Here is an 11,548-nt window from a genome sequence, read left to right as displayed (position 1 = left end):
TTTAGTACAGGGGAACAAGAAAATGTCAGGAATTCGCTATTTGTAGCCAGTTTGTATTCTTTCAAAATAAACCCTTTTTCATGTAATTGCGGTATTAAGTGAAATCAACTGAACGTTTACTATAAATGATCCTATTATAGTTAAACTTTTCGCTGCAGCATGCGTCTCTGTAATGTGGTTTTCACCAGATGAGTAGACTTTGTTTAATAATATGCTGGGAGAGACAAACATGTATGTGGGATCTGTGGCGCAATGGTAGCGCGTCTGACTCCAGATCAGAAGGTTGCGTGTTCGATTCACGTCAGGTTCATATTTTGATATTTTTTTTCCCAACATATTGAATTCGTTGGTTGCTCTCTCTTTTCTTCTGGAGACAGACAAAAGAGATTAAAATTGAGTTGTTTTATCATATTCCAAGTTTCCAACATATTGAATTCTTTATGTAATTTTTTTCCAACATATTGAATTCGTTACCAATATGAATTTTCTGGAATTATAATGTGGACCAGCCATTGTTTTGTTTTATTTAAAGTTTCAAGCCACGCTCTCTTTTTTCTTCTGGAGACAGACAAAAGAGATTAAAATTAAGTTGTTTTTTTTCATATTGAATTTGTTGGTTAATATGACTTTAATGGAAATTATAAACAATTGTTTTGTATTATTTGAAGTTTCAGGTTCAAGAAATGTCAGTCTAGTTAGCGTGTAGCTTGCTGAAGCTACTGCTCTGCGGGACAACCTTTTCAAAGTCACAGAAAAAGGATACTAATTTATCAAAGTTGAAGGCAACTCCACATGAAAAGTGTGATATTTCTTGGCGTATAAAACATGTCATTAATGACATCATCAGCATGAAGTATGCTTCTCAGATATCTCCTTCAGCCATAACTTGAGAGAAGCTATTTCATGGCAAGGTTACACACTTAGAATAGAGAAATTCATGAACGTGAGAGAAAATGAATTGGTATAAGAATGAAACATTTTGATTATGCTGTTTATTTATTTATTTTTTTAAAAAAAAAGAGTTTGGAACCCAGTTTAGTTGGGAGGCTCAGCCCCACGCCCGGTTCCAATTATTAATAGTAAATTAGGCATCGGGGGGGGGGGGACATAAAACCTGAACCCCTAACCTCAGAAAACAAACCACTAATATCCTCATAGAGTACATCCTGAATAATAGCAGGAGTCTCCTCTAACCATACATCATCAAGCAAACCCACGCTAGTAAGGTGTGCTAATCTATTTGCAACACCATTTGCTTCTCTGTAAATGTGTCGAACTTGAACAGATTGGAAAGCGGGCATGTAAGCCCTGCACTCATCTAAGACTCGACCCACCACAGACAAATCCTCATCCTCATTCTGCAGGGCAGTAATTAAAAGGATAGAGTCGCTTTCAATGTCTACGTCCGACCAACCTTGGTAAATACCAAGTAACAGACCCGCTCTACATGCTCATTCTTCAGGGCAGTAATTAAAAGGATTATGCTATTTATTAACTATAAACGATATTGTAACAATTTATCCTGAATTGGAATCAAAACTAGTATGATTACTAAAACGTCCATACTTGATAAGTGACCTAAACGGCTAAACTTTTACTTTTACAAAGCATCAAAACTCGAAAAAGTTAAGTAAGAATTACTGTTTAATAAATAGTCTTTTTCATGAGGTTTACTTATCCGTACGTGAATTTTAAGAGATTCAGTAACTTATGTATTACCTTTCTTTGTTAGATTGTAGATGTAAATTGAATAAGCAAAACTCATTCGGTACGTATGGCTAAAACTAATTACTACTGTAATTAGAAAATGAAAACTTTTTCAATAAGTAACTAACCAAACGGTCCAAACCTAACTTTCTTTCTTTCTTGAAAAAAAGAAACTCATCATAAGAAAACACATAAGAAGTTAAAATTGAGTTGTCCTTTTAATGAGGTTTACTCGATCTGTTGGTAATTTTATTTGCGAACATATGCATTAACTTTCTTTCTTATATGGTAAATGGATAAATGAAACTCATCCTGGATATATGGTTGAAATTAATAATACTATAATTGAAGACTTCTCCACCTCCTTACGTAGTTACGTCGATTCTGAAGACTTCTGCCCAATTGGCAAATAAATATTAGATGAATCCATGATTAAGATTTGTCACATTCTTTCTATAATCAGATTATGACTAAAACTAATTTGCTACTATATATAGGTGCAAGCTCATTACTGCATTTTTAGTTGACTTTCATGCATGTGTAGAAGATGATGAATACTGATGTCAACAAGTTTACGTGCAAGAAGAGTCTGTAACATTAAGTAATTAACAAAACAAAGCAAGATTATTCAAGGAATCAAAGTGAAGAGTTCAAATAGTTAATAGACTACTTGATCGTCCAGTGGACCAGTGGTGTGTTCTTTATATAGTCTAGACCAGTAGTAGCTAGAGCTAACAATGGTGACTTTTCTTTCAAAGTTTCAGAGAGTTGTAAGCGCCTACTGCACAAGCAGTGTCTATACAATTAGACAGTATGGATTCAAATGCTCCATGCATTCACTGGTAGAAATCACCTCAAGAAAATCCATCAAACCATCATCTCCAACTCCTCATCAAAATAGATATCTCAAACTCTCTCTTTTGGACCAACTTCTTCCTCCTACCGTATATGGAACCATCCTGTATTTCTACAACCCTACCACCAACCACTGTGATCATGATGTTGTACTTTCGAAAGTTTCTGAGACTAGTACTTCTAAGCGCTTACAAGCTTCTCTATCCGAAACCTTGGTTCACTACTATCCACTCGCTGGCCGTCTCAAAGGCACTGCGTCCATTGAGTGCAACGATGAAGGCGCACATTTTGTTGAAGCCCGAGTTAGGTGTCAGCTTTCAGATTTTCTTAAACAACCTGATCCTGAGTTACTTAAAAAATTCATGGCAGAACATGATTCTAAAACTTCTCAGATAGCCTTGGGTACTTGTGTCTTGCTTGTTCAAATCAGTGTTTTCAACTGCGGAGGAATAGTTGTTGCTGTATCCCCTTCGCACAAGATTGCAGATGGAATATCCCTCCACACATTTGTGCGATTATGGGCTGCTATAAATCGCGGTGAGTACCATCAACTAGTTCTACCGAAGTTTAATGGAGCGACTTTGTTGCCGACTAAAGACTTGTCCACCATGCACAACTTCTTAGGACCAATCCCAACTCAAACTTTAACCACAAGAAGGTTCGTGTTTGATGTGTCAAAGATGGCAATTCTCAAGGCTGAAATTGGGAGTAGAATCCAAAAGTTCACCCCGACGAACGGACAACTCGTTCTGGCAATCATCTTAAAATGTGCTCTTGCTGCTTCTCATCAATCCAAGCCTGATGGAGATACTACTTCAAGGCTAACAGTGTTGTCCCAAATGGTAAACTTGCGCAGAAGAATTGTACCAGAAGTACCCGAAAACGAAATGGGGAACTGGTTTTGGGCGCTTTCCCTGTTGTTCAAAGAAAATGAGACAGAAATACACGAGTTGGTAATCAATATGAATACAGGATTGACAAACTTCTGCAAGGAGAAAGCAAACAGATTTAAAGGTGACGACGGATTCTTGGTGGTGTCTGAGTCTATGAGAGAAAAGGCTGATCTTTATAACGCAGAAAAGGGCATCAACCTCTACAGGAGTACAAGTGTGTGCAAGTTCCCCCTGTATGAAATCGATTTCGGGTGGGGAAAACCTACCTGGGTTTCTAGCCCAAGTGAACACAAAAACTTTATTTTGCTGCTGGACACAAAAAGTGGAGATGGTATTGAAGCTTGGGTGACACTTGATCAACAAGAAATGGCCATTTTTGAGTGTCACGAGGAGCTCCTTGCATTCAGCTCCGTTAATCCCAGCGTCGTTAATTAGTTTGAAATTTGAATTATCTTCCAATCACATTTTCCAGTTCATATCAAAGACGCAACTGTAAGATGAGCATATATATCTTCCTCAATTTTATTATTTTTTTGAGTGATAATAAAATGTGTAATATTGTAGAGTCAAAGTGTTATTGAATTTATGGCAAAGTTTGTTCTTGTTTGGTTATGAAACTTAATTAGTGTTTGCTCCTTCTTTAGTTTTACCTCAAGTGGTGAGAGGGGGATATATTTCTAGACTAATAGGATGAGTAACATTTACACAACTTCATACTTCAGATTTAGAATTGCAAAGTAGTTTTAATCTAGATAAGACTGCAGAATAGGATTGTAACCACTTATATCAAAGATGGCACAAATCTCCACATAGTCCTCAATCATCTCAAAGCACAAAGGCGTATATGCAACACATATGAACGCATATACTCACCCATAAACTCAAACAGTAATAGATCGAGAATTTTACAATCCTTCAAGAGCTAAGCAAGGAACATCTCATGAAAGGTTCTCAGATGAAACAAAGGCTCATGCTTTCTTCATATTAGAGCAAGTTCACCAGTTGGGTTAATAAGTCAGGGTTACCAGGTTATTGGGTCACTAGGTCAGTACACTGTTCACTGTCACTGGACATCTGTTTCCACCAGTTATGTTTGGGTCACTGGGTCAGTTACTGTTCATTGAATATTTTATTAATTTATTTAGTCTAAATGAGAAAATATGATGTAAATAAATAGTAATGATGAACATTTTGGAAATGCAACCAAAGATATTTTTTTGAGTAGACAAATTATATCTCCACCGACATTTTTTTTTTTTTTAACACACCACCAACAATTTTTTTGAAAAGAGTGAAAAAACTACCGACAAAGTTTAGGCAAACTAGATCACTCGCACACTATTTAATCTGACGGTTATTGTGAATGTAATCTTATCCAAAAGTTTTTGGATAAGATTACGAAGAACAAAATTTTTCCGTACAGCCCGCAACTATCCTCCGTCACTACCTTTAGACCTTATATATGGCTGAAATTAATAATACTATAATTGAAAAATGATAACCTATTCAGGATGTACCAAACCTAGCTTAATTTCTTTCTTTGTTTCTTTCTTTCTCATGTAAAACGCCACCCATCCTTACATCCGTTCTCAAGACTTCTGCCCAATTGGCAAATAAACAAATCACACCATAATAGATGGATCCGTGATTAAGATTTGTCGTACTATTTCAATAATCAGATTATGGCTAAAACTAATGCTACTATAATAGGTTCAAGCAATATGGATTCAATTTTTAGTTTACTTTCATGTGTCAATAGTGTTGTCAAAACGATGTCGTTTTGACAAAAAAAAAATTTTAATTACCCATAAGACGCTGTTTTCTTCTAGGTCTCTTTAACCCCAGAACACAGTCAACATCTATTAGATTGAGAAGCGCAACTGCTGTGTCTACTAGGTACCAATCTAAATTTTTTTCTTTGTATTCAAGTGTTGATTTGATTGGTAAACATCATGAGAATTCATATAACTTCTTCTTGAAGTTTCACTTAATGTGCGTAAATGTTATTCTGCAACAAACTTCTGAACTCATGGTATTATTCTTGCAGGTTGATCCTGAATCTATTATTGCTGGTAAGGCTGCTAATGGAAATTTGTTGGGTGGCATTGGCTATTTCTTTGGCCAGTCAAAAATTGCCCTCCCTAGGGATGTGAATGTAAGTCATTGACAACTTCTGTGAACTATTGGTTCCCCTTGAATGCTTTGCACTTCGATCTCCTTTAACTTTGCCAAAAAAAAAAATTGTTTTCTTATTTCGACTTTATCCTCTTATTGTTCTTATTCTATGGAAGTTAAGTTCTCCTAACCAGTTACATGAGTATGTTGGTGATTACTGCTGAGTTAATACAAGAATCACAAACAAGGGTGTTCATAAGATTAGTAAGATATTAGAAAGATAAGGTTGAATCATGATGAGTGTTTTCTGGCTGGTTCCTTAATATAATCATAAATTGAAGGTGACCATTCTTGTGAGAAACTTTTGGCTGCACCTTCACACACTTCTTTGTACTTAATATCAGTATTTATCAATGTATACAACTGTACATTGACAAATTATACAGTCGGGCATTTCCTTGTGCAGCTGGTAAGTCAGGATGATTCTATTTTATATTGGCCTACTCAGCTTTACACAGCTGTTCCAAGTCGACCCTTCTTTCTAAGGGGATTTTTATGGGATGAAGGCTTTCACCAGCTCTTGATCTGGTTAGTTGTGTAAAGTTTTTCAACCTACATGTTACTCTACATGCCTCAATTACAACTCATTTGCAAGTTCTTGTAAAATATTAAACATGACGTTTTATTGCACATATACTGAACAAATTTTTTTTTTTTGTCTAAATTTAGCTTGTATTAGATGACCCAAAATCAACCAAAATACATATGTACTATCCGTCTCATTCTTTTAGTTCAAAACATTAGATGACCCAAAGGATCCACCAAAATATATTATACTGTTTATCTACTTTTGGCAAATGCCAAGTCTTTCCTATATTTATTTTTCCATATTGAGCAAGCGTTCGGATACACGCATTTCGTTGGACATTATAGGACACTAGTTAGATCTGATGAATATTGATGGATGGATTCCATGTGAGCAATCAATGTTTTCAAAGGCATCGCCGAGGCGAGCCCAGGGCGCTCTCTGGTGTAAGGGGACCGGAAAACGCCTCGCCGGATCAAACTCAGACGTGCCGCTGAAAAAGTTGTTGTCCAGGTGATGGAGAGTCACTTTTTACAGAGGTGGCACCTCAGGCAGGAGAGTGAGCAAGAAGAAGTCGCAAAGTTTTTTTTCTTCTTTTTTTTTTTTTTCTTTCCATCAGAACGACATCGTTTTGACATTTTTTTATTTTTATTTCCCCATACGACGTTGTTTTCTTCTAGGTCTCTTTAACCCCAGAACACAGTTGACATCATTCAGATTGAGAAACGCAGTTGGTATGTCTACATGGTACCAATCTCAATTTTGTTTAGTTTGGTCTGTTGGTGCGTTCTTTGCTTGTGATATTAGATCAGTATGGTTTGCTCTTTTTTTTCAAGTCTTGTTCGGCTACTTTCTTTTCTTTCATATTCAATTCTTAGTCTATTGGTGCGTTGATTTGCATGTGATATTAGATCAGCATGGTTTGTTATTCATTTTATTTTATTTTTCAAGTCCTTGTCTCAGCTCTTTTCTTTTCTTTCATATTCAAGTCTTGGTTTGTTTAGTTTTCATTGGAGAAGTTCTAGACTAAAGCAAATCTGATAGCATGCATGTTCTTTTAAATTTAATCTGATAGCATGTTTGTATGTTTTCGTTATGAACATATTTGTATGTTTTGCTGCTGCACAATCAATTGCTAATAGTATTTTTGTTATTGTTTGTGTTTGATGTGGTTAGTAATTGGATTAGCCATGAGTGAGAAAGGGGAAGATGGAAGAGACAAAGCATGGAAGTACACAAAAAAATTGGAAGGGGAGAGATACTTTAGATGTGTATTTTGTAATCAAGTATGCAATGCCACTATATCAAGACTTAAGCTGATTTAGCAGATGTTGTGGGTGGTATGAAAGCATATAATAAAGTCCCTGCAGATGTGAAGAAAGAGTACCAATTACTTTTGAAGTATTTAAAGATGATAAAAATAAGAGAAGTATTATGTTGCGTGAGATTGGGCAAGGAATTGGTGGAGGAAGTAGTAGTTTTGATTCTCCATTAAGTGAAGAATGTGGGAGTAACCCAGGTAGTACTACAGCTCAACCAAAAAACTACTAGACTACTTGATAGATTTGTGTCTTCGGAGCCTACGCAAACCATATTGAATGAGGCTTACAAAAAAGAACTAAGGAAAGAAGTTTGTCTGATGGTTGGGCATTTTATGTTTTCTAGAGTGTTTCCTTTCAATACAGTTAATGATCCGTTTTGGTCAGCTATGGTAGAGGGAATTGCTAAATATGGTGTAGGGTTCAAGCCCACTTCTATGCATGAATTAAGGACTTGGATCCTTAGGGAAGAAGTTGAAGACATTGATAAGTATTTGTTAGTCCATAAAAAAGCTTGGGAAACATATGGATGTTCCATTATGTCGGATGGTTGGACCGATGGAAAGGGTAGGGTGCTAATTAATTTTCTTGTGAATAGTCCTGCGGGTACTTTGTTTTTTTGAAGTCCATTGATGCTTCCGATAGCATAAAAAATGGGTCTTTGATGTTGAAGTACTTGGATGATGTGGTAGAGAAGTAGGGGAAGAGAATGTGGTTCAAATAATCATAGATAATGCATCCAATTATAAGAATATCTTATGCTTGAAGATATTAGCAAAATAACGGTTATGAGAAAACAATTAAAAGTCCTAAGCAAGTGGTCACGTTTATTTATGGTCACACATGAGTTCTTTCTCTCATGAGAGAATTCACAAGCAATAAGGAGATTATTCGTCCGGCCATCACTCGTTTTGCAACTTCCTTTCTCACCCTTCAAAGTATCTATAAGTAGAACCAGCCTCTATAGATGATGTTTAACACCAAGAAGTGGATTAAGGACCCTTTTGTCAAAAGCCATGAAGCTATACAAGTTCGTGCAATTGTTCTTTTTCAGAGGAATTTTTGGAGTGATGTTGCATTTTGTGACAAGGGTATGTTGCCATTAGTGTGTGTATTGAGGGAGCAGGTTGATTCTGAGGTAAGACCTGCTATGGGCTACATATATGAATTGATGGATGCTGCCAAAGAGAAAATTGTATTTAGTTTGAGGAGGAACCCAAGACATTATCAGCCAATTTGGAATAAAATTGATGCAAGGTGGACTCTCCAACTCCATCAACCTTTACATGTTGCTAGATACTATCTAAACCCTCAGTTTCATTATGAAGAGAACTTCTCAAATGTCTTGGAAGTGAAGAAGGAATTGCATGAATGCATGGATCGGATGATGCTGTTTGATGAGCGCTTAAAAGCTCATATCCAATTAGAGATGTTTGACAAATGCATGGGAGAGTTTGGAATTAGGCTTGCAATACATTCTAGAAAGATAAGGAGTCCAGGTACGGCCTAATATGTTATTCTTTATAGTTTAAATGTTTATAAATGAATTATTTGACATAAATAATAATATGTTTTTATTTTCTGTTTCAGCAAGTTGGTGGGAGCGTTTTGGAGAGGAAACGCCTGAATTGACGAAGTTTGCTATTCGTGTCCTTAGCCTGACATGTAGTGCATCAACATGTGAGAGGAATTAGAGCACATTTGAGTCGATAAGGTTATTTGGTTAATTGTTATCAAGTGGTCCAATTATATAATAGGTTGAATGTTTCTAATATCTATTTTTATTTTTATGTTGGTTTTAGATTCACAAAAAAAAAAAAAAAAAAAGGAATAGACTTGAACATAAAAGGTTAAATGCATTGGTTTATATGAAGTACAACTATTTACTAAGAGAGTGACATTAGAAGAAATGCAAAGAAGCTGCTTGATCCTATATTAGTGAAAGAAATTGATTTCCATGATGAATGGATTTCGGAGGTGGAAGATCTAGTTCTTCCAGGTGATCTTTCTTGGCTTGAAGATGATCTATTTGAGGTCTATGCTATAAGGAATGTGCCAATTGAATGTTATGAACAAGGTTTGTCAACTAGAATGCCTATTCATGTGGAGCCACTAGAGGATCCGATCTTGGATCATGATTTAGGATTTGATGGGCACGATGTTCATGCTTCTTACTCACCGTCTCCTAAAAGAAAAAATTATGAAAGCTCAAGTAAGTATCTAGTAATTGAAATATGCTATTTAGTTGTTTACTATATATTTATATACATATATATCAAATAATCTCAAATCTTATATCTAGGTAAGGTAAGATCCAAGAAGAAAATGAGAAAATTTGCTGCATTACTTAGGGATGAAGATGATGAGATAGAAGACCTTACTTTGCCTCCACACACTGATACAGCATTGAACATTGATGATTTAGTATGAACCTGATACAGCATTGAACATTGATGATACAGCATTGTGATGACATTCATGTGGGTATGGATGGATATGATGATTATGATTTGGAAGAATGAAGTGCAGTGTTATTTTTTGAATTAATTTAGTATGAACCTGTGTATTATTGAATTTAATGTTATGGGAGTGCTTATTTGGAACCTTATTTAAGTATATTCATATTATTTATAAATGTAATGTATTGTTATAATTATTACGGGAAAGGCGGTCGCGTCAACGCCTTGAGGCACTCACCTCGCGAGGCTCTAAGCGGTTGCCTTCGCCTTCGCTTTCGCATTTGAAAACATTGATCACAATAGATATCTCAAGCTCTCTCGTTTGGACCAACTTCTTCCTCCTACCTTATACAGAGCCATCCTGTATTTCTACACCCCTACCACCAACCACTGTGATCATGATGTTACACTTTCGAAAGTTTTTGAGACTACTTCAAAGCGCTTGCAAGCTTCTCTATCCTAAAAACTTGGTTCACTTCTATCCACTTGCTAGCTGTCTCAAAGGTACTACATCCATCGAGTGCAACAATGAAGGGGTATATTTTGTTGAAGCCCGGGTTAAGTGTCAGCTATTAGGTTTTCTTAAACAACCTAATCCTAAGTTATTTAACCAATTCATGGCAAAACATAATTCTAAAACTGCTCAGTTAGCCTTGGGTACTTGTGTCTTGCTTGTTCAAATTAGTGTTTTCAACTGCGGAGGAATAGTTGTTGCTATATCCCCTTTACATAAGATTGCAGATGGAACATCCCTCCACACATTTGTATGCTTCTGGGCGGCTATAAATCACGGTGAGTACCATCAACTAGTGCTACCAACGTTTAATGGAGCAACTTTGTTGCTGACTAAAGACTTGTCTGCCATGCACAACTTCATGGGACCGATCCCAACTCAAACTTTAACCACAAGAATGTTCATGTTTAATGTGTCAAAGATGGCAAGTCTCAAGGCTGAAATTGGTAGTAGAAGCCAAAAGTTCACCCCAACAAACGGATAACTAGTTCTGGCAATCATCTTGAAATATGCTCTTGCTGCTTCTCAAATCTAAGCTTGATGGAGATACTACTTCAAGGCTAATGGTACTATCCCAAATGGTACCAGAGGCACCCGAAAACCAAATGGGGAACTGATTTTGGGCACTTTCCTTGTTATTCAAAGAAAATGAGACCGAAATACACGAGTTGTGGTGATCAGTATGAAGAAAGGGTTGATAGACTTCAGCAAGGAGAAAGCAAACAGATTTAAAGGTGACGGCGGATTCTTGGTAGCGTCTGAGTCTATAAGGGCATCTGCCACCATAGGCCAAAGGCCAAATATATTTAGCCTATCAAAACGGGAATATTCCCTCTAAGATGCCCATTTGGCCTATTAACAAATAACAGTGCTGCCACCGTAAGCCAAATTCTATAAGCCAAAAATAAAATATCATCATCTCCAACGGCTATAATTTGAAAAGAATAAGAAAAACGGCTAGTTTGACTCACAATTGTATGATGATATTTGTAAATGTGTATTTCAATAATTATTAGTTTCATTGTTTTACTTTATGTTGTTTATGTTTTAGCACTTCGCATTCTAGCTGGTACTCTTTTTCCCAGATCGGAATATATTTC

At 36.3% G+C, this 11,548-nt stretch overlaps 2 protein-coding genes and 1 non-coding gene across 3 annotated transcripts; all 3 read left to right on the top strand.

Moving 5' to 3' along the window:
- The first annotated feature begins 238 nt into the window (after nucleotides 1–238).
- TRNAW-CCA lies at nucleotides 239–310 on the top strand. The gene has a single exon. It is a non-coding gene; the product is annotated as a tRNA-Trp (tRNA).
- Nucleotides 311–2,444: 2,134 nt separating this feature from the next.
- Nucleotides 2,445–6,171, top strand: LOC112177813 (acyltransferase Pun1). The gene is made up of 3 exons (XM_024316066.1): nucleotides 2,445–3,866; nucleotides 5,503–5,610; nucleotides 6,037–6,171. The coding sequence occupies exons 1-3, from the start codon at nucleotides 2,445–2,447 to the stop codon at nucleotides 6,169–6,171; spliced, it is 1,665 nt and encodes a 554-aa protein (XP_024171834.1).
- Nucleotides 6,172–8,442: 2,271 nt separating this feature from the next.
- On the top strand, nucleotides 8,443–9,169 carry LOC112177812. Its single transcript, XM_024316065.1, has 2 exons — nucleotides 8,443–8,974; nucleotides 9,066–9,169. Exons 1-2 carry the CDS (start codon nucleotides 8,443–8,445, stop codon nucleotides 9,167–9,169), a joined length of 636 nt encoding a protein of 211 aa, XP_024171833.1.
- The last annotated feature ends 2,379 nt before the right edge of the window (nucleotides 9,170–11,548 follow it).

This window comes from Rosa chinensis, chromosome 7 (assembly GCF_002994745.2).
Source record: "Rosa chinensis cultivar Old Blush chromosome 7, RchiOBHm-V2, whole genome shotgun sequence".
NCBI classification, from domain to species: Eukaryota; Viridiplantae; Streptophyta; class Magnoliopsida; order Rosales; family Rosaceae; genus Rosa; species Rosa chinensis.
The sequence above is the reverse complement of the archived record's forward strand: the minus strand, read 5'-3'. Positions and strand labels throughout refer to the sequence as shown.

What these genes read in the sequence shown, in the direction of transcription:
- LOC112177813 (XM_024316066.1), top strand. Translation starts at nt 2,445, where the DNA reads ATGGTGACTTTTCTTTCAAAGTTTCAGAGAGTTGTAAGCGCCTACTGC. An exon ending in AGCTCCTTGCATTCAGCTCC is followed by an intron (nt 3,867 to 5,502) that starts GTTAATCCCAGC and finishes TTATTCTTGCAG; the next exon opens with GTTGATCCTGAATCTATTAT. An exon ending in CCCTCCCTAGGGATGTGAAT is followed by an intron (nt 5,611 to 6,036) that starts GTAAGTCATTGA and finishes TTCCTTGTGCAG; the next exon opens with CTGGTAAGTCAGGATGATTC.
- LOC112177812 (XM_024316065.1), top strand. Translation starts at nt 8,443, where the DNA reads ATGATGTTTAACACCAAGAAGTGGATTAAGGACCCTTTTGTCAAAAGC. An exon ending in TAGAAAGATAAGGAGTCCAG is followed by an intron (nt 8,975 to 9,065) that starts GTACGGCCTAAT and finishes TTTCTGTTTCAG; the next exon opens with CAAGTTGGTGGGAGCGTTTT.